Here is a 24,063-nt window from a genome sequence, read left to right on the forward strand (position 1 = left end):
GGAAAATATATTAGATACTGAACTGATTTTGGCTTTATTAGTTACTGAGATTCATGAATAGAAAGTATATTCTGTCCTTGGTAATATCTAGATAGAAAACCCTTTCCCATAAATGTAATTTTGTGTCACTATTTTTAAAACATTTATTTTATTGTGTTTTTTTTAATATATCTATTTTATGCTTTCCATTTGTCAAATAGCATTGGGAAGTGTTCAAAAACATTACTGAAGTTTTCATTTTGGTTCCTGCACTACTTGGTTTGAAAGGGAATTTGGAAATGACTTTGGCATCCCGACTGTCAACAGCTGTAAGTATATGAAGCATTATAAGGCTGGGGTATTGATATTAGCGGTTTCTTGTTACACAGGGACATCTGCAACATTTGTTGAGATCAGAATCCACCATCAATTATCATAGGCAAGTGACAGTTGAAAAGTGAATAGACTGGTGTGCTGACCCTATTTCCCCAAACCACCCCTTGTGTCCTGTGCCCTTCATAGTGCATTGCACCCTGTCTTTTGTCAGGTTGGTTGGAAGAAGCCAGGTGGCGTCAATCTTTTTTGTTATCCTCACATATGTCTATGTGCATAGTTATTCAAAATGTGCATTGATGTGCATTTAATTAATAAAATACTCTGCAGTTCTTTAGTTTGGGAGGTATTAAAATATTTTTGGGGTCATCTGCTTACTTCTATGCAAGAATTTAATGATTTTAAAATTGTGCAAAATAAGTACTCTTGCATCATTTAAGCATAAGTCTGCCTTTAAACATTTCAAACAATAAGAATAGAGAGAGAGACTTAAAGGGAAGGTTCTGAACAGTCAAACAACAGTCAGAACAGTGTCACGAGGGGGAGAATAACCATGCTTTATGTCTTTTGTCATCAATCTTATAATTAGCATAATTTTCATATAATTCCTATGAACCAGCTGCTGCCAAACAAATAAAAAAACTGCAATTCTACACTACATGCTAACAATGCTGCTTTAAACACAAAGCAGTTTTTGACAAGTTAAAGAAACATGCACACAACTCATATACTTTTGAGATGAAATGATGTTATAGCCCACAAAATGTTTGTGGTAGAAAGTGATAGTTGAACTCTTCAAAACACACTTGCTAAAACACTTGCTAAAAACACATTTTGTGCTTTTTTACAGGTAAATGTTGGAAAAATGGATTCACCCATTGAGAAGTGGAATTTAATAATTGGTAATTTGGCCTTAAAACAGGTAAGGATTCATAAAAGTGTTAATAAGCCATTGCAGATTAACACATTGTCATGGATACAAGATGTCATGGACTGGTTGGATGCAGAGGAATGGTGGGAGGAACCAGCTGGGGAAACCCAAGGGAAGAAGGCGGGGAGCGCAGGGAGTGCTGGATGGAGGACAATAATGAGTGGTCAAAGGGAGAAGACTGGGAGGAGGAGCTGTCGGAAGCTGAAGAAGTAACAGGGCTTAGTGAGCTGGGGGAGTCTGTGACAGAGAGGAATCTAGAATCAGAGGCAAAAGCTGAAGTGGGGGGAGGGAGGCCAAGAAGCATAGATGAGTCCAGCAGGTGAGGGGTCACAGGTGTCTCCCGCTTCTGCTGTGACAAACTCCCCTCCCCTCTGGTCTCGCACAACCAGAAGAGGCATGAAAAAGGTGGAGGAGATGTTAGCTTCAAGCGAGCACAGTCTCCAATTGCTTGGGGGGAAAAAACCCTGGAGAAGAGGGTGCTTAGACGGCTGTGGGGAGGCAGGGACTTTCAGTCTCAGCAACTGATCCATGGGGCAAGATCTACTGGGGATGAGCTGTTGTGCTCATTAGCCCTGACACTCTGACACATGGTGTTCTTGCTAATAAAGTGTTAACTCCAACTTGCTGACACGTACAAAGCTCTTGCAGTCAGATGACTCGGGCATTGTTTCCCATGAGATTAATGTTCATAGGATTTTGAGAGTTTGCATACTATTCAAATAGCACTTGTAGTCAGATTTAAGTAATTATTCTCAGAGCTGTGGAGCATCGTTACAGAGATCCCCAGCAAGTCTTACCTCAGTTTGAAGTCTCCTGCTGTGCCTTGGACTGGCTGCAGTGCAGTCTCAGTACATTGAGACTGATGATTTATCTTTAAGGGAGTTTTTTTTAGTACCTACTTGGGTGGCGCTGTGGGTTAAACCACAGACCCTAGGACTTGCCAATCAGAAGGTCGGTGGTTCGAATCCCCGCGACGGGGTGAGCTCCCGTTGTTCGGTCCCAGCTCCTGCCAACCTAGCAGTTCGAAAGCACGTCATAGTGCAAGTAGATAAAGAGGTACCGCTCCAGCGGGAAGGTAAACGGCATTTCCGTGCGCTGCTCTGGTTCACCAGAAGCGGCTTAGTCATGCCGGCCACATCACCTGGAAGCTGTATGCTGGCTCCCTTGGCCAGTAAAGCGAGATGAGCGCCACAACCCCAGAGTCGGTCACAATTGGACCTAACAGTCAGGGGTCCCTTTACCTTTACCTTTACTTGTTCTTAAAATATAGTCTTAGGCTGTTCAAAAACGAATTCTCTGGCTCTAGTCCAAAATATGTTTATTTGCTGTGGTCTTAAAATGTTGGCCTTTCTAAGATAATTATTTGTTCCATATATTTTAATGGTTTAGACTGCAATTTAACCACACTTGTTAGGAAACAGGCCCGATCAAACTCAGTGAGCTTTACTTCTGAGGGAATATGGTTACGATTGGACTGCACACATTTTTAATTTTAAAGCTGATTTGTGTGTCTATGAAGAGAAAAGCAATAATAAATCAAAATCAGATCCCTCTATAAAACAAGGGGAAGAGAAATCCGGAGTCCCTAACACTGGTGGATGGAGCCTTGTACGCCTCCTTCCAGCAACTCCTGCAGCCAAGCTGGTGCCAAACTTATTGCTCTGCTTTCCTTTGGACCACATCAGTGAGGCCGAGAGGAGAGTATTGTTGTCTCAGCAGCCCAGGACCTCCATATACACTGCCCAGGTTTGCAAAAGCAATGTGGGAGGCAGCAGTTATGAGTTACAGGTCCCTGCAGCCACAGCAGGCACTGTGATTCTCTATTGCCTTAACTTCAGCCCCAGAGGTGCACTCCATTGTCTCTTGAGACAAACAGATGCCAACCTAGATTTCTCCATGCCAATGCACCCCAGTTATTTTTAATTTAGCCCTGTGATCTTACTTACTTTTGCAACTCCCATTCCCCTTTCATAACCTACATTCAGCAATTCAGTAGCATGATGAGGTTCTTCAGGCTTCTTGAATCCAAAGCATGGATTTTTATTTTATTTTGTAATAGAACAGTTGATATAAGCTTTGTGTCTGCTAAAGAGAAAGCTGTAATTAACTGAAGCCTTCTTCAACTGGGACATGTTGAAGCCTTAGTTTCAGTGGTGGAAATAAGGCAGGGTATAAATAAACAAGTAAATAGCTGAATGAAATGTAGAAGCATTGTAGTATACTTTCAGTTTTCCATGCGCTATAGAAATCAATACACACACACACAAACAATTCTCACTACAGCCAACCAAAGACAACCAATCACACCCTAAGCTACCCCCAACCTCTCTCACCACCGAGGAAATACAAGAAGCGAATAGTAAGAAAATCCATGTAAGTAATGCTGACACAAAACCCCACACATACACTAAGTAGAAGAATAGAAGCACAACCACCCGATCCCACCCCACATACCATTCCCCCCTCTTTCCTTCATAATTGTTTAAACCAATTCATGAGCCAAGAACTTATACACTGACCACTAATAATGAACAATATGTTGTAGATATCACTCCATATTTATTATGCTATTTTTGTGGTATACAAATGACATGGGAAAATTTGGTATACTTATTTGTATAATATTATTCTTGTCTATAAAACTTAGCAAAAAGAAAGAAAAGAAATCAATAAATGCTATAATGAAGCAGTTGGCTGTACACACAGCAGCTATGTCCTTGCCCATTTTGGAAGCTGATGCTGAGGAAATTGGTTTTAGAACAAAGAGCCCATCTCTCATGGGTGTTCTACCATGATCTTGGCAGTTGCTCGGATTTCCTCATCATTTGTAAATGTTTTGAGCAGCAGAATGTTTATACAAAGGCAATTCTTGTGATGCAAATTCAATTTTCATTTTTATCTTCACTTCTTTAGGTGCAAGCAACTGTAGTTGGCTTCTTGGCAGCCGTGGCAGCCGTGATATTGGGGTGGATTCCTGAAGGCAAATACCGCCTTGATCACTCAGTCCTCTTGTGTTCTAGCAGTGTAGCAACAGCCTTCATAGCATCGCTTTTACAGGGTAAAAGAAACATTATGTTATAAAAAGTACTTAAATACAGAAACAATTCTAATAAACAGCAGTTTTGCAGCGTAAACGAGGCATATTGTTTAGACGAATAGTCAGTTTCATTCCACCTGTGTTCTAGCCTGCCAGAAATAGAATAGAAATTAAGGTATTTTCCAGAGACTGCTTAACTTACATTTAATAAGTGGATTTTAAAAAAAATCTATTGAGTGTTAGTCAAGTAATGTTCTTTGTCTGGTCTTTACAAAATTATCTCACGTGTTTGTTAAGTTGTGGATTGTTGATGGAAACATTTTAATGAATAGCATATGAGGTAATAATAATTACAAATTCAGCTCCAGTTGTTCAAACATGCATTCTGGAATTTACACCATTTAATTTTTAATGATTGTAAAAAAGCAAGTATTCATGCTCTAATAAGCAGAGCTGCTTTTAACATGGTGAGAAGGATGTAAATTAAATAGGAGCACTGCACTAAGCTGGAAAAACACCCCAATTTTTAAAATTTGATCACTTCTTAAAGTTTTCCACTCTTACAACTGCAGCATGAGACTGATAAACTTTCTACTTCTGTTGGCTCTAGGAATAATAATGGTTGGAGTTATCGTTGGGTCAAAGAAGACTGGCATAAATCCTGATAATGTTGCAACACCCATTGCAGCGAGCTTTGGAGACCTTATCACTCTTGCCATACTTGCTTGGATAAGTCAGGGTCTTTATGATTGCCTTGGTGAGTATTGTGGCGCTTTTGAAAGGCAAATATCTCCCAACAGGCAAATATTTGCACATGTGAACAATATACTTACTTATCAAACCTTTATTAGGCATTATGCGAATAAAACCATAAAAGAGAAAATAACATATAAAGGCCTTGAAATATATATAAAAGGGCAGCAGTTGGCTACATACATATATATATATATACATATAGAGTCAATGGTTTTCTTTGTTAACCTGCTCCTTGGAGGACTGCTACCAAAAACTCGGCTACCCCCGCCGTTACCCTTTGGTCAACGTCGGATAGGTAGAGTCCCACACATTCACCTTGCTGGGGTTCCAGACCACCCGAGAGAGGGGACAGCACGCGTTGACGGAGCGTACTGTACAATGGGCAATGAAAGAGAATATGCTCTACAGTGTCCGGGACATTCATAGAACATCTGAAGAATCTCTTGTTTCTAGGAATATTTTGATATCTTCCCCTGACAAATGCTGAGGGAAAAACATTCAAACGGGCCAGCATAAAAGCCCTACGTTGGGCTGGGATTATTAATTTAGTGACGTAATTGGCTCTGCTATCTAAGATGTTTAAATCATAGAATATGGGGGAGCAAATTTTGTTTACAGCTGCCATAATATTTTGTCTCTCGACATCCTTTAGTCTAGTTAGGATATTATGGAAAATGTATTGCTCATTAGAATTGTACAGGGGCTCCAGCTCGATGCCTAAAGATATGCTGAATATCCATCCCCTCCCCACACCCCCGCTGGCTTTCTACCTGCATATTTGTTGTTTATTGAGTTAGTTTAGTTGGGAGCTTGAAATTCATTAGCTCACAAAGGAGGCAGGCAGAGTAGTCCACCTTGGCCCCTTCATTCTACGGCTGAACTCAGCTGCTTAACTCACCTGTTACTTTGGCTTGATGCTTTGTCATCGGGGCTCAGAGCTTTTGTTCTAAAGCAGTGCTTCTCAACCTGTGGGTCCCCAGATGTTGTTGGACTACAACTCCCATCATTCCTAGCCAGCATAACCAGTGGTCAGGGATGATGGGAGTTGTAGTCCAACAACATCTGGGGACCCACAGGTTGAGAACCATTGTTCTAAAGTTTAAAGACTGCAGTTTACACTTAATCCTTATCACACAATGCTTCATCTTACTAAGGGAACAGAAAGGGGTACTATTCGATCCATAGTATTGTACAGGGCACACAACTATCTGCAGAACAACAACAGCAGCAACAACAACAACAACAACTGTAAGACAGTCTTTACATGCAGTTTTTATTACCATAATTGATATTTGTGCAGCATCCCACACACAGATTATGTGTATGAAGATAATCACATGAAGGAACTTGACCATTCTTTGTAACTAGATGATAGGCCTTTTCCCGTCTCCTTGCCTCCCCTTTGCTCCCCTTGCCCCCCACCAGTTCTCCCTCCCTTTTAGCCCAGACCCTTTTAAACTGGGAGCTCTCTCAACTCTTTGGAGTCCGATATTGCAGTGTTGATTGGAAAATGCAGAGGAAATCCCAATTACCCAAGCGTGGCCTAATGCGTACAGATACGGGAGAAAAGAAAATGCACATTAGATATGGTAGATTAGGAAGAGCGGCTGCATAGCAAAGCAAATTGATTGTAAGCAATACAAACCAAAATGCAGACAGCGTAAGCACTGCAGCGAAATATATTTAGTGCACTACATTGTTTTTCTGTTGGATCCTAATTTGTACCTCCCCATAATGCTCCATTTGCTTTATTATGCCAATTAAGAGTTTGTCTAAACTGGAAAAAATAAATATTCTTTGCAATTGTCAGGGTTAGCAGTTTGGAGACAAGGAGGTACCACACAGGCAAATAGTTCAGTGGGGAAGCAGGCAGAGCATCAAAGCAGGTAAGCAAGAGTACGAGAGGAGTACAGTCTGTGTCCAAGTATGAGTTGCTCAAACTGAGGAACTAGGCTACAGTGGAACTTCGGGTTACGTACTGTTCTCCTTACTAATGCTTCAGGTAACAAGCTCCGCTAACCCGGAAGTAGATGCCCCTAGTTGTGAACTTTGCCCCGGGATGTGAGCAGAAGTCATGCGCCGGCGGCACGGCAGCAGCAAGAGGCCCCCATTAGCGAAGGTGCGCCTCATGTTAAGAATGGTTTCAGCTTTAGAACGGACCTCTGGAACAAATTAAGTTCGTAACCAGAGGTTCCACTGTATAGTCAGAAGCTTTGTTTACCATATTTATAGGCTACTCTAGAACAGTGTTCCCTGGGCAATTCACAACAAGAAATAAAACAACTGAGAGGGTGATAACAATAGCATAAAATGCAGCTTACAGACAAGTCACAGAGAGCAAAAAAGGAACCAGATTTAAAAGACTGCGTGTGTGTGGATTTTGTTTGACACTGGAATGGAAATGAGACCATTTCAGTTGCGCCAGGTGAGTCACCACTGCCGAAAACACCTTCCATGCCCCAGACCTCAACTGACAGGAGGAATTCAGAGATGAGCCTCCAAAGGTGTCAAGGTTTGGTAGGTTTGTGGTGGAAGCTTATTCCTGGGACGGGGGCGGGGGGACCCTTTAGACCAGGAGTGACTAACCAAAGCCCTCCAAATGTTGCTGGATTCCATTCCCAACAGCCCTAGCCAAAATGGCCTGTGGTCAGGGATGATGGAAGCTGTAGTCCAGAGCCACAGGTTAGCCACATGCGTTTGAGACTTGCCTTTCCTAGCCTCTTCTGACCTACTAGCTATACAGCCATTTTATTGTCATTGCAGTAGCAGTCCTGAAGCCCGCAGGCTAGCAGTTCATTCCTCTGACAAAATGCCACAGTGCTTCATTAAGTGCCTTGGTCCTGGAGCTGAGGTCCTCTGTTTTGAGTCCCAGTGAACCAACAAATACTTTCCATCCATCTATCATGGCTGGCATTTGGGAAGAGAGTGCATGTTTTGGTGGGTTTGCTGCTCTGAAGAGGATAAGATAATTTTCTGAAAACGTTCTGTTCTGTATAATTAGTTTGATTCCATTCTGGGGTAATGTTAGAATCCTTTTATTCTTTTTGGTTAATAAAGTATGTGAGTATCTGTGTGAGTATCCCCTTGGAACACTAGAGGGCTCTATTGGGCTATAATTTGGACATCTTTTTGAAGCGATGGCTGCAGAAGTTTTAGTTTGAGAATCAATGGAATTAACTACCAAGTTAAATGTGTCAATTAAAGTCCACTTGAGGTTCCTTTGCTGGGCGCAGTGGGATGTAGACCTTCCAAGATTAGGAGTCCTGCAGTCTTTCCCCCATAATCCACAGTCATTATTAATACATTTTGCCGTGACTAAGACCTTTCCTAGATGTTTCTGCCCATCTCCTCTGCTTAGTCTTGCAAATAATCACTCCCATCAGATCTCATCCGTTTCCAGCAGGAGAGGTGAGGAGTGTGTATCTTTGCTTGCTATAATCCTTGATCTCTCTCTTCCTGCCTACAAGACCTACTTGGCCACAGGCTGCCCCACCAGGTCCAGGGACTATCAGCCAGCACTGCTGAAAGTCTGATTCTATGAGAGCAAAACAGGAAAACTTGAAAGGGCTTATCTGTGGCATATATTTTTCACTTTGTCATTTATTTCAGTAGAAGCAGAGATTCTTGTGCAGCTTGTATTTTTGGGGGAAACAACACTCTTCCATGAATGTTAAGTAATATTTCTACTTTTACATTCTGATAGTATTCATTGAAGGTGATTAAATCACAAATATGGTCGTTTGATGTATCTTAGTCCTTGGGTTGTTGTAGCTATTAATAAGATTACTTACACATGTTGTTGCTGATACTGCATCATACTTCTAGATCATTTGTTCACGAACAAGGAATATTTGCTATAGGATTCACTTGCTTCCCCAGCTCAAGAACCCTTTTGAGGCAATTGCACCTTCTTTTCTTCCCACAATGGTTTTAAGCTTACTGGACTGCTTTGCTCCAGTTCCCAGCCTCTTCATTGTGTTGCCTGGAAGGAGAGGAAGATTGCCATGGGCATCACTGCGGGCTCTGATGTCAAAACATTCATTCAAGTCCCTATCATTTTTCCCCTTGTTGTATCTCATTGCTGTTATTTTATTCTTGCTAAATTGTGAACAGACCCAGCTGAGTAAAATAATTCAGTAGGACAGCACTGTTGTTATAGTATAATGTACAGTTATGAAAATGGGCTTGATTGTGGTTCAAAGGCCATATGGTGTTGGACCGGAATAAACTGGGCAATCGTGATGTGTGAGCTCATCTTCTTGCATAGTTAGAAAGAAGAGGCGCAGATGGAAGGTTGGGAGATTAAATAAAGAACCAAGCACATACCGCTTTTAAGACTTCTAAAAATACCAAAATAATTCTGTAGTGCCTCTTACTGAAACAATTAATTTAGTTGTCACAGTGAACGGATGAGAATGGATTTGTGCAAAGTAAACAGGCAGTCCTTAACACCGGATATTCTCTTGGCCTTCTTTAATACTGAAATGCTTTGAGACTTATCCTTGTTATTACTAGAGCTAATTGTGTTCTAGCTCTGCTAGAGCTAAATTACAATTGCATGAACAATTGCACCCAGAATATTTCATATTCCCTTGCGTTTTTAATTCTAAATTAATTTTACAAAAAAAACTGTATTTAAAATATAATTAGCAGTACCGGTACTTATTAATGCTTTAGGTTTGCCACTGGTGCATGTATCAAGCAAGCACGATCGCAAACTGCTGCTGTCTTTAGGTCTCAACAAAGGACTAGAATGTCTATTTGTAGAACAAATTGTTTGTGGCACAAATTGTAATTATTCAAACAGAAAATAAGATTCCTGAGACTGACACCCTAAGCCAGGCTTCCTCAACCTCAGCCCTCCAGATGTTTTGAGACTACAATTCCCATCATCCCTGACCACTGGTCCTGCTAGCTAGGGATCATGGGAGTTGTAGGCCAAAAACATCTGGAGGGCTGAGGTTGAGGAAACCTGCCCTAAGCTTTCTTTCTTGGAGTTGAGGCCTAACTGATAACAATGGGTATTGTTCCCAATAAATTTGTTTAGGTGCGAGGAGTAAAAGGTTTGCAATCGACAGGTATTGTAGGGTATTATTTTCTCTAATATGGTATAAGAATAATATATAAAACTGTAATAAAAATACAAATAAACATGCTGTTTTTTTATTTATTTATTGCAGAGAAATATTATTATATATCTCCTTTAGCTGGTGCCTTTTTCTTGGCTCTGACTCCTATGTGGATTGTAATTGCTGCTAAACACCCAGCTACAAGAACTGTCCTCTATTCAGGGTGGGAGCCCGTTATAACTGCTATGGTCATAAGCAGGTAAGTAAATTGCATTATAGCTGAGTACAGGATATATTTTTTAAGGGACCCAACAATATGCAGAGCTTAACTGAAGTTAAGTACATTTATGTCCCACTGACTTCATTGAGAAAATTAAGCTGCACTTTATTGTATTATTATTATTATTATTTAATTATTCATTAAATTTATATCCCTTCCTTCCTCCCCAAATAACACAATTTCAAAGCAAAAACAAAGCAAACAACATTCTGAAACAGCTAAACCATTCTAAAAACAATTGCAATTATTTTTTGGTGTATAAGACGCCCCCCCTTTTTTTAACCCAAAATTAAGAAATTTAGTTGTTTAGCTTTTTGGTGGGGTTGGGGAGGTCACTTCCGCCAGTTGCTCACCCATCTTCCCGCCACTGCCAATCACTTGCCACAGCCACTGCTGATCGCACACCTCGCCACAGCCGCCAATTGTCTACCCACTCGCCACTACCAACAGCCCACCCTCCCACTTGCCACAGCCATCAATCGCCTGTTTGCCTCGCCACAGCCACCTATCGCCTGTCCAATTGCCGCAGCCACAGCCAATTGCCAGCAGGCCTTGCCTCAGCCACCAATCACCCGCCCAGTCGCCACTGCCAATCTCCTGCTTGCTGCTGCCATTAATCGCACGTTCCCCCCCACCCTACAATCACCATCTATGTATAAGACGACACCCAATTTTTGCCTAATTTCTTTTAGCAAAAAGCATCATCTTATACATGGGGAAAATACAGTAGTTACAATTTAAAACATTCTTTCATCCGATGATTTTGTGGTTGATAGGCTCAGTTTTCTTCAGAAACCAAACACCTAGGTAAACAAAAATGTGTTCAGATTCCTGAAAGTTAATAATGGTGGAGACAGGCACACCTCACAAGGGAAGGCATTTCATCTTGTCCATTTTAAATCCGTGGAACTTAAATGTATTATTTGTGTTTTTCATACCAACAAGTCTATAACTGCTGACTTGCATGCTGGAACTGGTTTGTGGGCCAAACTTTGTTGTATTTTCAGGTCTGGGGGGAAGAATTTACAATAAATTATAATTATGTTAATGTTTTAAGTGATCCTTTATGCAGCTCTCCCACAAATCAATGAATCGTTTCTCTTCCAGGAATGCTAAGAACCCGTAATATTTTTGGTAGATCTGTTTCTATAATTTCATAGAGCAAAAATATAATAAACCTCAGGCAGACAGTAGAGTAATATAGAGTTTCCAGAATAGCTTTTTTAAAAAAAAAATAACATTGTTCCTAGAATTGGAATTATTTTTAGCATTCTGACTGTGTTTCAAACCTTGAACTTTCTTTTTCAGTATTGGTGGCCTTATTCTGGACACAACTGTATCTGATCCTAATTTGGTTGGGATTGTTGTTTATACTCCAGTAATCAATGGTAAGGCAGACACAGGGTTTCTTAAAATTGCTGTGGCTCAATGCATGCTGGTGAGATAAAAGAATATTCTAGACTAAATTGAGACATAAGTGGGTGGGTATCTACTACTGTACGGTCACACTATAATTTCAGAGTAAAAACAGTTCCTGGTTTTGTGTTGCAACACAGGAAAAGATAAATATACATTCAGACTCTGAGCGAGAATGAATATTTTTTTTTTAAAAAAAAAAGCTGTCATGGTTTATACATTTAGAACCCCAAAAACAGATTTTAAAATATTATCCTAGAAATGTACACTTGTATCCATTTGTTTAGGTAGAAAGTGCCTTTAGTATCTTCAAAATATTGTAACATTGCTACAGTCCAATGTGCCCCATCAATACACCTAAGCAATTATGTTCCATTATTCCGAATCATTCACAGAGATGAGATTATATACCACACACCTTTCAAGTACAGTTTATTAGATAATATGTAATAGCATGAAAAAGCACAGCAGGGTATTAGAATAGCTTTGCAAAGTGATGGTGTTGAGTGAATGAAATAGTATTGATTTTTTGTGTGTGTGCACATACATTTTAAAAGCATATGGGGAAGTATATTGGAAACCTTCCAGTTATTTAAATGTAGATCTTCTTTGGAATCTTGGCAGTTAATGAATTCCACAGGCCTCCAAGCAGCATTGCGTCAAGGTTTCAGAAGGTAAAAATGTTCGAAAGAACGTTTTGTCCAACTGACATTTGTTCATTCTTGGCTTCCAACTTGAAAGGGAATTGCCATCAATAAAATATATTAGACTAGCCATGCCTCTTCCTGGAAGCCCACTTCCTCAGACTGAAGGCTGTGTGTTTGCACTGACCTCTTCCCACAGGATTAGCCTGTGCAATATATTAGCATGACAGAGCACATCATTTTCCAACTAGATTTCAACTTCCTTCTAGATTATCGGGGCCAGTCCATGTTGAGTCCTCCTCCACCCCACTCTCTAATATGTAGCACAAAGTACCTTAGTGCCCTGATATCCTTAGTCTGCATATTTTCCCACTCCACTGTGCAAAGCTGGCCTATGAGGGCAAGGAAACACTTAGCACAGTGATATCAAGTCATTCTGTAACATGCACTGTACAGTGGTACCTTGGGTTAAGTACTTAATTCGTTCTGGAGGTCCGTTCTTAACCTGAAACTGTTCTTAAAACCTGAAACTGTTCTTAACCTGAAGCACCACTTTAGCTAATGGGGCCTCCTGCTGCCGCCGCGCCGCCACTACACGATTTCTGTTCTTATCCTGAAGCAAAGTTCTTAACCTGAAGCACTATTTCTGGGTTAGCGGAGTGTGTAACCTGAAGTGTATGTAACCTGAAGCGTATGTAACCCGAGGTACCACTGTACTGCATTATTGGGGCAGGGGAAAGAAATAACGTAGTCAGAGGCTGCCATTTTTCTACCTGGCGTTGTTCCTCTTTAGTGTTTTAGTTTGCAGTCTTGCCAGGCAGGTTCTCCTTAATGTGATTAATTAAAGCACACTTGGGAAGTCTGAGGAGTGATTTCTTGCCCCTCTAATTTTGGAAGTTTCCCTTCCTTTCATTACATACACACTCTAGTTTTTTTTCCTTTTCTTTCCTCAAGGTAAGCCCACCAAAGACTTACTTTTAAAAATCTGGATTTTAAAACTTGCTGCCTTAGGGGCACTTCACATTTTGCTGCCATTCTATTTGTGTGTTCAAGGTTTGTGTTTCTAAGCTGTCCTTTTCAGTGGCAAGTGTAGCAGCTTTCATTTAAACTTGAATTTCTTGCCCATGTGCATAGCGCAGGAGCTGTGGTTTTAAGAAAAATGCCAAGCATCTCAAGCCTCTCACACAAAAATCACATGTTTGGCACCACTGAGTTTTCCTGCTATAGACTTTTAAAACATCTTAAAAGACTTACTGTGACAGCTCGCCCCCCCTCACTTAGAGACAACTAGCTACAGTATTGTTGGGATATGTCATATTTTGAGGTGGAGAACCAAAGTAATTTAAACAAACACAGTTATTTTTCTTTTCACTAAGGACTCCTCTAATAGTCTGATCTAGGACATAAGAGCAGTGTCACAGAATGTCACTTCTCAGGTGCATTCCAACCACATTACTTTTGAGAAAATATGCATAGGGTCAGCCTATATGGCATCAGTGGGAAACTTTCAGCCCATGGCCCCAATTTGGCCTGCCAGGCCCCTCAAAATGCCAATTATGTAACACCATTTAACACCGCCATTCAATAACTTCAGTGTGCCCTTCTACCTTCTGTGTCTTTCTAGGGTAAGAATTAAAATTTTAACATATATATATTTCATACAAGTCTCACTAAGATTGAGAAGGACTAGAATGTACAATATGCAAAATGTATGTAACATTTATGCATATATACAGTAGTACCCCAGGTTATATAAGCTTCAGGTTAGAGACTCTGCTAACCCAGAAATAGTGCTTCAGGTTAAGAACTTTGCTTCAGGATGAGAACAGAAATCGTGCTCTGGTGGCGCGGCGGCAGCAGGAGGCCCCCATTAGCTAAAGTGGTGCTTCAGGTTAAGAACAGTTTCAGGTTAAGTACAGACCTCCGGAACGAATTAAGTACTTAACCCGAGGTACCACTGTAAAACACATTTTAAGAAATGAACAGTTGTTTTGTCCCTGCCCGCTGTTACCTCTGCCTCCTCCTTCCTCTCGTCCTGCCTCCCATCAGAATGTGGCCCCTGAAAGGTTAGCCAGGTTGAATCTGGACCTTAAGCTGAAAGTGGTTCTGTGTGCTTGCAGAGGAACACCATGTTTCAAGCAGAAAAGTATCATAACAAATTATTTTTGCCTTTCAGATGTCAAAGGGCTGGTACCCTCCAGCTTCCCAGAATACTTAAACTGTTCTATTATTATGTACTATTTGCTGCCAGTTGCTGTGTCCAGAATTGTTGCGCCGTGCTTTTGTGCAGCAATCTGTGACTCCTGTCTGATGTTTTAATGTCTTCATGTCTATTTTCTTGTCTTGTAATAGCAGTAATAAGAATAAGTATGCCCTGGGATCATGAATTGTTGAAGGGTGGGTTAGAAATCGAAATAACAATTACAGTGGTACAGTGGTACCTCAGGTTACAGACGCTTCAGGTTACAGACACTTCGAGTTACAGGCTCCGCTAACTCAGAAATAGTACCTCTGGTTAAGAACTTGGGTTCAGAATGAGAACAGAAATTGTGCGGCGGCTGGCCCCATTAGCTAAAGTGGTAGGAACAGTTTCAGGTTAAGAATGGACCTCCAGAATGAATTAAGTTCTTAACCCAAGGTACCACTGTAAAGGAATAAATAAGTATGTCTTTAAAGAAATAATACATTAGGTGGGGAATTTTGACAGACTTTAGGCTACTGGTTCTTTATGAACATCTTTGGCAAAGAGGAACTACTTGAGATTTTGAGCATTAGGCACCTTCACTTGTTTTTGCCAACCACCCTTAAGCTGACGTTGTTACGCATTGCAGGCACAGCTGTGATGAGCTCGGTTAAAGAGAAAAATGATATTAAACTGGAATTGCAGCGCATGGTTTTTACATGTGAATGTTAAGAAACCAGCAGGGCAATGGCATACAGGTCTACTGGACTTGCAAAATCATTCCTTATAATATCAGGGTACACCTCAATAGGAATAATGTGTGCTTTGAGCACTGAGGGCTGTGCAAAGCAAGGCTGGGAAACTAACTGCCCTCTGAATGCTGCTGGACTCTACCCACGTTGTGTGGAGGCTGATGAGAGGTGGCAGCCAACAACATCTGGAGGGCCACAGGTTCTCCACCCCGGTGGGAAGTCTTTATGCCTGTATTCAGAAGCTCCCCCCCCCCCTTCATATGGTCAGTTTTTGAGTTTCTATAGCCAAACCTGTTTAAAAGAGGTCATTCAGTTGCAAAAGATTTGTGCTAATAATTTGGTATATGGACAAGCTGTTTTGTTCACAAGCTAATCTCTACCACATGTACCTATTTAATAGCTTTCTACTACTCTTCTTGAGGTAATTAGTCTGTTGAACAAGTCAGGTAATTCAACAGGCATGTTAGCAGAGAAGCTATTAGAAGCTAAAACAAATTGTCCATTATGTAAAAACAAAACAAAAAAACCCAAGAAATCCTTACTTCTTGAAGGAAACAAGATCAAATTAAAAGTTCAAAATAATATAGAATAGTTTTAAACTTGTAACACACAAGTCCTTTAAGAACTAATAACAAGATTTGAGAGAATCAATTAACAAATAGTCAGCATGCTGTACACCAGTGGCAAAAGGCAATGGTTTCTATTTTTTGACTTACTAATAAGGGTCAGACTAGACATGACCCCATTTTGCTTAATAGTTTTGTAGTTCATTGCCTTGTGCTTATGTTGTTGTATTAAGGATATTATATATTGTTTTGTTTTGTTTTTTTAAGAACTGGTATGCCACCAAGGAATCTGTTGGGCAAAGAACAGTTTTTTAAAAAATGTGCATTCTCACAGTTTTTGTTTATAATTTGAACTTTACTGTAGCTGCATGGGGGCTTCAAATTTAATCAGAACAGTAGTTTGTGGGGACTTAAATCTTTCCTCTCAGGCTACTTCTGTGATCAAAATTGCCTTTTTTTAACTGCTTTTTCTCCCTTGGTACTATGGAGGGGGGGCACCAGATCCATGCATCTTTTTCCTCACAGGAAGAAGAGCAGTTGGCTGAGGCAATTTTGTTGGGGAAAATGGCCTGAGAGAAAAGAGTTAAGCACCTTGTCCTCCTGCCTCACCATTCCAATCAACTCCAGAGCCCCTGATGGTTGCAATAAAGAAAATAGGCACACGGCATGTCTCTAACATCACAGTGAGCTGCACACCATTCAAGAACTTGTAAGAAATCCCTACAACTGGTTTTAAGGGCTTTAAGGTTTTTCTGTAAGCCTGCACCAAGAGAAAAAGCGAAATTTAGCTCCTGTATAAACTCACCACTTCTTGATCATTGCCAAATCACAAGGCTGGAGTGACACAAAGGGCAGAAATCCACTGTTGAGAGCTAGACAGGGCTCTCATGGGCTTTTTGGCCTGTCCACCTCCCACCTGTCCACATGCGAACTGTGCATAGGCCTGGCCAAGGGTCACCGTGGTCGAGTATTTGCTGAGGGTCCACACTCCAGATCCTGGGCCTGCTGCTGCAAGGAGGTAGAGTCACTAAGGGCCTATCTACACTTACCTTTCCTATGCTCTTTCTAGGAACCAAACTGCAAAGCTCTGAATCTGAGCCCCCTCCCTGTGAAAACCTGCTCTTTAAAGCTCAATCAGAGCAAACAGCAGTCCGTGGAAAACCCAAATTGGCATTTGCTCTGATTGAGTGCTAAGGAATAGGTTTTCACAGGGTAAGCTTTGGTGGGGGGGACCAACCAAACCCCACACTCAGACACAGAGGAACAGTGCAAAAGGGAAGAGTGGATAAGTCCTAAGGTAGAGGGGCCCATGGAGATGTCTTGCCCAAGGACCCTCCCAAACCTTGAGCTGACACAGCACAGCCCATCCTCTCTCTAGGCTTCTGTGTTGTCTTAGTTATGTTTTCCCCTTGGGTCCTCTTTTCTTTATGTCTGCTGCCCTTCTTTCTAGCCTACTACCAGCTTTCTCCTGCTTTTTTGAAAGCCATCTTGTCTATTGACTGGTCTTTCTAGAATACAGCTGTTCCTGTTCCTCCTCCTCTTAAGCCCCCTCTCCCTGAGTAGCCCTTTACTACTCCGGTTCCATGTCTCCAATAGTACTTTCCTCTCCTCCTTATTGTATGTATCTCCCAATGTCGCAGCTAGACTGGTGACTGGGAGCAGCCACCAAGACCACATAACACCAGTCTTGAAAGACCTACATTGGCTCCCAGTAGGTTTCCAAGCACAATTCAAAGTGTTGGTGCTGAACCAGAAGGCCCTCTGCCTGGTTCCCTGTAGCTTTGCTTCTCGCAATGAGGGAACCACCAGAAGGCCCTCGGCGGTGGACCTCAGCCTCCGGGCAGAACAATGGGGGTGGAGAAGCTCCTTCAGGTATACTGGGCCGAGGCCGTTTAGGGCTTTAAACCAGCACTTTGAATTGTGCTCAGAAACGTACTGGGAGCCAATGTAGGTCTTTCAAGACCGGTGTTATGTGGTCTCGGAGGCCGCCCCCAGTCACCAGTCTAGCTGTCGCATTCTGGATTAGTTGTAGTTTCCGAGTCACCTTCAAAGGTAGCCCCACATAGAGCGCATTGCAGTAGTCCAAGCGGGAGATAACTAGAGCATGCACCACTCTGGCGAGACAGTCCGCGGGCAGGTAGGGTCTCAGCTGCATACCAGGTGGAGTTGGTAGACAGCTGCCCTGGATACAGAATTGACCTGCGCCTCCATGGACAGCTGTGAGTCCAAAATGACTCCCAGGCTGCGCACCTGGTCCTTCATCATAGATGATTTGAAGTTCACATTATATAGGCTCTTGATCTCTTGCTTTTGACACTTACTAGTGTAAGGCCTGTTCTGTAAGGCTCATCAGATTTTAAACTGCCTCAGTTGGCATTGCACCCCTCTTTTTTCCATGTAGCTCCATTAGCAGTACAGTGGTACCTCAAGTTAAGTACTTAATTCGTTCCAGAGGTCCGTTCTTAACCTGAAACTGTTCTTAACCTGAAGCACCACTTTAGCTAATGGGGCCTCCTGCTGCCGCTGTGCCGCTGGAGCCCGATTTCTGTTCTCATCCTGAAACAAAGTTCTTAACCCGAGGTACTATTTCTGGGTTAGCGGAGTCTGTAACCTGAAGCATATGTAACCCGAAGTATATGTAACCTGAAGCGTATGTAACCCGAGGTACCACTGTAGTAGTAAGTCCTCAGCTGAGCTGACCATCATGAAATGAGAGGCTGCTGTTTGTATGTATGTCTTGCCTGCTATGTGACAGGCATAAAGCAGTCAGATAGAGATAGCAGGATCTTTAATGCTAGATTTGTTATGCTGCATTGTTACCTAATTATTAATAAACAGTTAAATTTATTTCCCCCCTCTGTATTATATAGGTATTGGTGGTAATCTAGTGGCAATTCAAGCAAGCAGAATTTCTACATATTTACATTTACATAGTGTTCCTGGAGAATTACCAGAAGAAGCCAAGGGTTGCTATTATCCATGCCGGACATATTGCGGTACAGGTATGTGTTATGCATCTCCCTTTAATGCATAATCCCATAATTAGATGGCTGCCAAATGAAGAAATGCTAGAGATTTAAGAGATAATTAGTCTCAGAAGTTCGTCTAGAAAGCATTTATTAGGAATTTCTGGAACCTTTTCAGACCTTAGTATTTGATAGGGATGAAATTACTTGACATCAGTGGACCCAACATTCCTAAGGAAGTCAGAATTTCCTCCTCCTCCTCCTCCTCCTCCTCCTCCTCCTCCTCCTCCTCCTCCTCCTTTTCAGGTCCGGTCTGGTTAATAATGCCATCACTGAAAAGTTAACCATAACATACATATGTAGTTATTCTTTGTGTTTGAGCAGCAACTCTGAAATTTTCTGACCACATGAAGACTTAAAAGAGTGGTCCTAACCATGTCTTCTCAGAAGAAAGTCCTATTGAATTTATTGGGGCTTATTCCCAAGTAAATGGGGTTAAGATTGTAGCCTTAGACCATTGAAATTAATGAACATGATCAATAATAATAATAATAATAATAATAATAATAAATTTTATTTATATCCCGCCCTCCCCAGCCGAAGCCGGGCTCAGGGCGGCTAACAACACCAAAATAGTGCGACATTATAAAAACATTATAAAAATTAATTAAAATCAAGATTGATGGCAGCCATAAAGTTTTGTAAAGGTTGCCAGAGGAGGGAGTCAGGCTGCGCCCTAACCAAAGGCCTGGCGGAACAGCTCTGTCTTGCAGGCCCTACGGAAAGATGTCAAGTCCTGCAGGGCCCTTGTCTCTTGTGACAGAGCATTCCACCAGGTTGGAGCCGCAGCCGAAAAGGCCCTGGCTCTAGTTGAGGCCAGCCTAACCTCTCTGTGGCCTGGGACCTTCAAGGTGTTTTTGTTTGAAGACCGTAGGTTCCTCTGTGGGGCATACCAGGAGAGGCGGTCCCGTAGGTACGAGAGTCCTAGGCCGTATAGGGCTTTGAAGGTTAAAACCAGCACCTTAAACCTGATCCTGTACTCCACCGGGAGCCAGTGCAGCTGGTATAGCACCGGATGAATGTGATCTCGCAGCGAAGACCCCGTAAGGAGTCTCGCTGCGGCATTCTGCACCCGCTGGAGTTTTTGGGTCAGTCTCAAGGGCAGCCCCACGTAGAGCGAGTTACAATAATCCAGTCTGGAGGTGACCGTCGCGTGGATCACAGTAGCTAGGTCAGGGCGAGAGAGGTAAGGAGCCAACTGCTTAGCTTGGCGGAGATGAAAAAATGCCGCCTTTGTAATAGCTGCAATCTGCGCCTCCATGGAGAGGGAGGTATCGAAGATTACACCCAAACTCTTAACGGATGGTGCTGGCACTAATTGCACCCCCGCAAGAGATGGGAGCTGCCCCCTCAGTCCCATATCATCCCGTCCCAGCCAGAGGACCTCTGTCTTCGAAGGATTTAACTTCAACCGGCTCCCACGCAACCATCCAGCCACAGCTTCCAAGCATCTGATCAGTGTGTCTGGGGCCGAGTCAGGATGGCCATCCATCAACAGATAGAGTTGGGTGTCATCAGCATACTGATGGCAGCCCAGCCCAAAACTCCTGACAAGCTGGGCGAGGGGGCGCATAAAGATGTTAAAAAGCATCGGGGAGAGAATCGCACCCTGAGGCACTCCACACACTAAGGAGTGGCGCGATGACAATTCCCCCCCAAGCGCCACCCTCTGTCCCCGACCAGAGAGAAACGAGCGCAGCCATTGAAGGACTGTGCCCTGGATCCCCACGTCGGCAAGGCGGTGGTCCAAAAGTTCATGATCGACCATGTCAAAAGCTGCTGACAAATCTAGAAGAATCAGCAGCCCCGACCCGCCTCAATCCAGCTGTCTACGAAGATCATCTGTTAGGGCAACCAGAGCCGTCTCGGTCCCATGGCCAGCGCGGAAGCCGGACTGGAATGGATCCAGAGCCGATGTTTCATCCAGAAACCCACCAAGCTGTTCAGCAACCGCTCTCTCAATCACCTTACCCAGGAACGGAAGATTCGAAACCGGGCGGTAATTGGATAGATCTAAAGGATCTAATGATGTTTTCTTTAAGAGCGGGCGCACCACTGCCTCCTTCAGTTCCCCTGGGAATGTCCCCGTGCCAAGGGACAAATTGATGATATCCCCCAGGAGGGCCCGCACCTCGTCTGGACACGCTCTAATCAGCCAAGACGGGCATGGGTCAAGAGGACAGGTGGTGGGCTTTCCAGCTCGGAGGAGTCTGTCCACATCGGCTGGGGATATCCGGTCGAAGTGGTCCAATACTGGACCCGAGGACAGTCGAGGGGCCTCCAGTTCCTTTATTGTATCCAAATTGGCAGGGAGGTCATGGCGGAGCGACAAGACCTTCTCCGCAAAAAAGCTCGCAAATGCCTCACAGCTGTGTGTCAATTTGTTATTTAAATTTGGCTGTCCTTCGAGGGACGTTAAAGACCGAATTATACTAAATAATTGCGCCGGGCGAGAGCTAGCGGATGCAATGGAGGCCGAGAAGTAGGACTTCTTAGTGGCCTTCACAGCCATCTCGTAGGTTTTCATAAAAGCCCTATAAGATGTTCTTGAAGCTCCGTCACGGGCACGCCGCCATACTCGCTCTAGCCGTCTGAGGTCCCGCTTCATTTTCCGGAGCTCCTCGGTAAACCAGGGAGCCCGGTTTCTGCGGGGTCGCAGAGGGCGCTTAGGTGCGATCTCATTGATGGCTGCCAGGAGATGGGTATTCCAGCCCTCAACAAGCTCAGTCAATGAGTCGCCAGGGGGAGAAAGGTTCCGCAAGGCTTGACGGAATCTATCAGGATCCATCAGCCTCTGCGGGCGAGCCCAAATCGGCTCGCCACCTAAGCAGGGTGGGGGTGGAACGTCAATCCTGGCTTTCAGAGCGTAGTGATCAGACCATGGCACCTTCATCGAAGGAAACATGATCACATCTATACCAGCGCCAAAGATCAAATCCAGCGTGTGGCCTGCTTGATGTGTGGGGCCCGAAACAAACTGGGAGAGCCCTAGTGTCGCCATGGAAGACACCAGGTCCAGAGCCTGTGAGGAGGGAGTGGCATCAGCATGGATGTTGAAGTCCCCCAATACCAATAGGTTAGGGAACTCCAAGGCCCAGCCGGCCACCGCCTCCAGCAGGCCTGGCAGGGTGGCTGCTGGTGCGCTAGGTGGCCGGTACACCAGCCAGACAGCCAAGCTCACCTCGGAGCCCCACACTAGGCCAACACATTCAATGCTGGGGATCGATGGCGATGGTAGAGCCCTGAAAGAACAATCTTCCCGGATTAATAATGCCACCCCTCCCCCCCGGCCCACAGTCCGCGACTGGTGGAGGACGGAGAAACCTGGGGGCACCATCTCTCGTAAAGTAACAGTATCCCCTTCGCGCACCCAGGTCTCCGTCACACAAGCCAGGTCGACCCCCTGCGAGATGAAGAAATCTCGCAGGGTGGCGGTTTTGTTGCCTATAGACCTGGCATTGCACAACACCAGTGACGGAGGTGAGTAATCTTTGCTCACCCTACCCTCGTCTCTCGGGATGGGGCGCAGATTGGAAGGGGTACGAGCATATCCGTATCTCGATCCCCTTCGCCTATGACATCTGCCCCCACCGCCATACCTCCCTCGCCCCTCCACAGTAGGAATCCCAAGCCTCATATTCGCCTCCATTTACAGAATATAAAAGCAAACAAACAAAACAAACAAAATTACACTGAAACAAACCAATCCCCACCCCACTCCACAATCACCCCACCCCAACCCAAAATAAACCAAAACAAAATAAAAATACATAGATAAAAACCACAGCTTATGGTGGTACAACAAATCAAAAAATAAAAACAAGTTTTAATATGTTTATTCTCAGTAAAGCTTGGTTGAATGCCACCCTTAGTATTTTTAGAAGCATTGTAAGATTATGATGCTTGCTAGAAGGAAGTTAACTATAGAGGAGTAAGAATTTTAAACATTTTGCTTCATATATATATATATGATTAATTTTTAATAGTTTTCTGGAACTTATAGGAGCTGATTGGTAAAACCATAGTATAGGCAAACTAAGGCCCAGGGGCCGGATCTGGCCCAATTGCCTTCTAAATTCGGCCTGCAGACAGTCCAGGAATCAGCATGTTTTTACATGAGTAGAATGTGTATTTTTATTTAAAATGCATCTGAGTTATTTGTGGGGCCTGCTTGGTGTTTTTTGCATGAGTAGAATGTGTGCTTTTATTTAAAATGCATCTTTGGGTTATTTGTGGGGCATAGGAATTCTTTCATTATTATTTTTCAAAATATAGTCTGGCCCCCCACAAGGTCTGATGGACAGTGGACCGGCCCCCTGCTGAAAAAGCTTGCTGGCCCCTGGTTAAAACTAATCCTAATGGTATTACTACCAAAGAAAGGTTAACATATTGTATGCATATCAGTACTTGTCAAAATCGTGATTTTTCTAAAGCACTAAGCTGACCATGTTATTATTTATTCTTATTTTCAGGAGTAAATAATAAATCAGCCCAGGTTCTTCTACTCTTGGTGATTCCTGGGCATTTAATTTTCTTATATACTATTCATTTAATGAAGAGTGGTCACACGTCCTTGACTCCAATCTTCATAGTGGTATATTTGTTCACAGCCCTTTTACAGGTAAGGATAAAAATATCTGAAAATATTATTATTAATGTCCAAAGACTGTTACATTTAAATTTTGTTTTCAAACATTTTAGACAGAACAAGCCAATACCTTTTCCCATTATTAATCCATCTGGGGTGTAATTAGTTGCTATGGTGCACATCAACTTTTGCACCTTTAATTTGAAGGATTCTTGAGCTATTGTTTTCTCCCCACACCTCCAACTGCCTTACTTACTTTTTGCTTTTTTATGATACTTGCATCTTTTGGTCAAGACAAACATGTTTTTTGTTAGAATTATTTAGCACCTGAACTGCAATTCTTTCTTACTTAGGTTGTATTAGAAATCTGTGTAGCATTATGGCAGGAATCATATTGTATGAAAATATTCCATCAAGTTCTTTCCCCCCCTTTTTTCCTGTTATTAACAGAGCAGTCTTCTGTCTTTTAAAATGACATCTCTGTTATTATTGTTTTATTAGCTG

General features: G+C 42.8%; 1 protein-coding gene across 1 annotated transcript in view; it reads left to right on the top strand.

Moving 5' to 3' along the window:
* The window catches only part of SLC41A2 (solute carrier family 41 member 2), a 42,835-nt gene that overhangs the window by 9,798 nt on the left and 8,974 nt on the right, over window positions 1-24,063 (top strand). The window contains exons 3-10 of the mRNA XM_081928298.1: window positions 201-308; window positions 1,163-1,234; window positions 4,157-4,301; window positions 4,891-5,037; window positions 10,217-10,364; window positions 11,694-11,773; window positions 18,816-18,947; window positions 23,444-23,592. Coding sequence (XP_081784424.1) covers window positions 201-308; window positions 1,163-1,234; window positions 4,157-4,301; window positions 4,891-5,037; window positions 10,217-10,364; window positions 11,694-11,773; window positions 18,816-18,947; window positions 23,444-23,592 — 981 coding nt within the window. The remainder of the gene's footprint in view (window positions 1-200; window positions 309-1,162; window positions 1,235-4,156; window positions 4,302-4,890; window positions 5,038-10,216; window positions 10,365-11,693; window positions 11,774-18,815; window positions 18,948-23,443; window positions 23,593-24,063) is intronic.

This window comes from Podarcis melisellensis (assembly GCF_964234715.1).
Source record: "Podarcis melisellensis genome assembly, chromosome: 10".
Lineage (NCBI taxonomy): Eukaryota > Metazoa > Chordata > Lepidosauria > Squamata > Lacertidae > Podarcis > Podarcis melisellensis.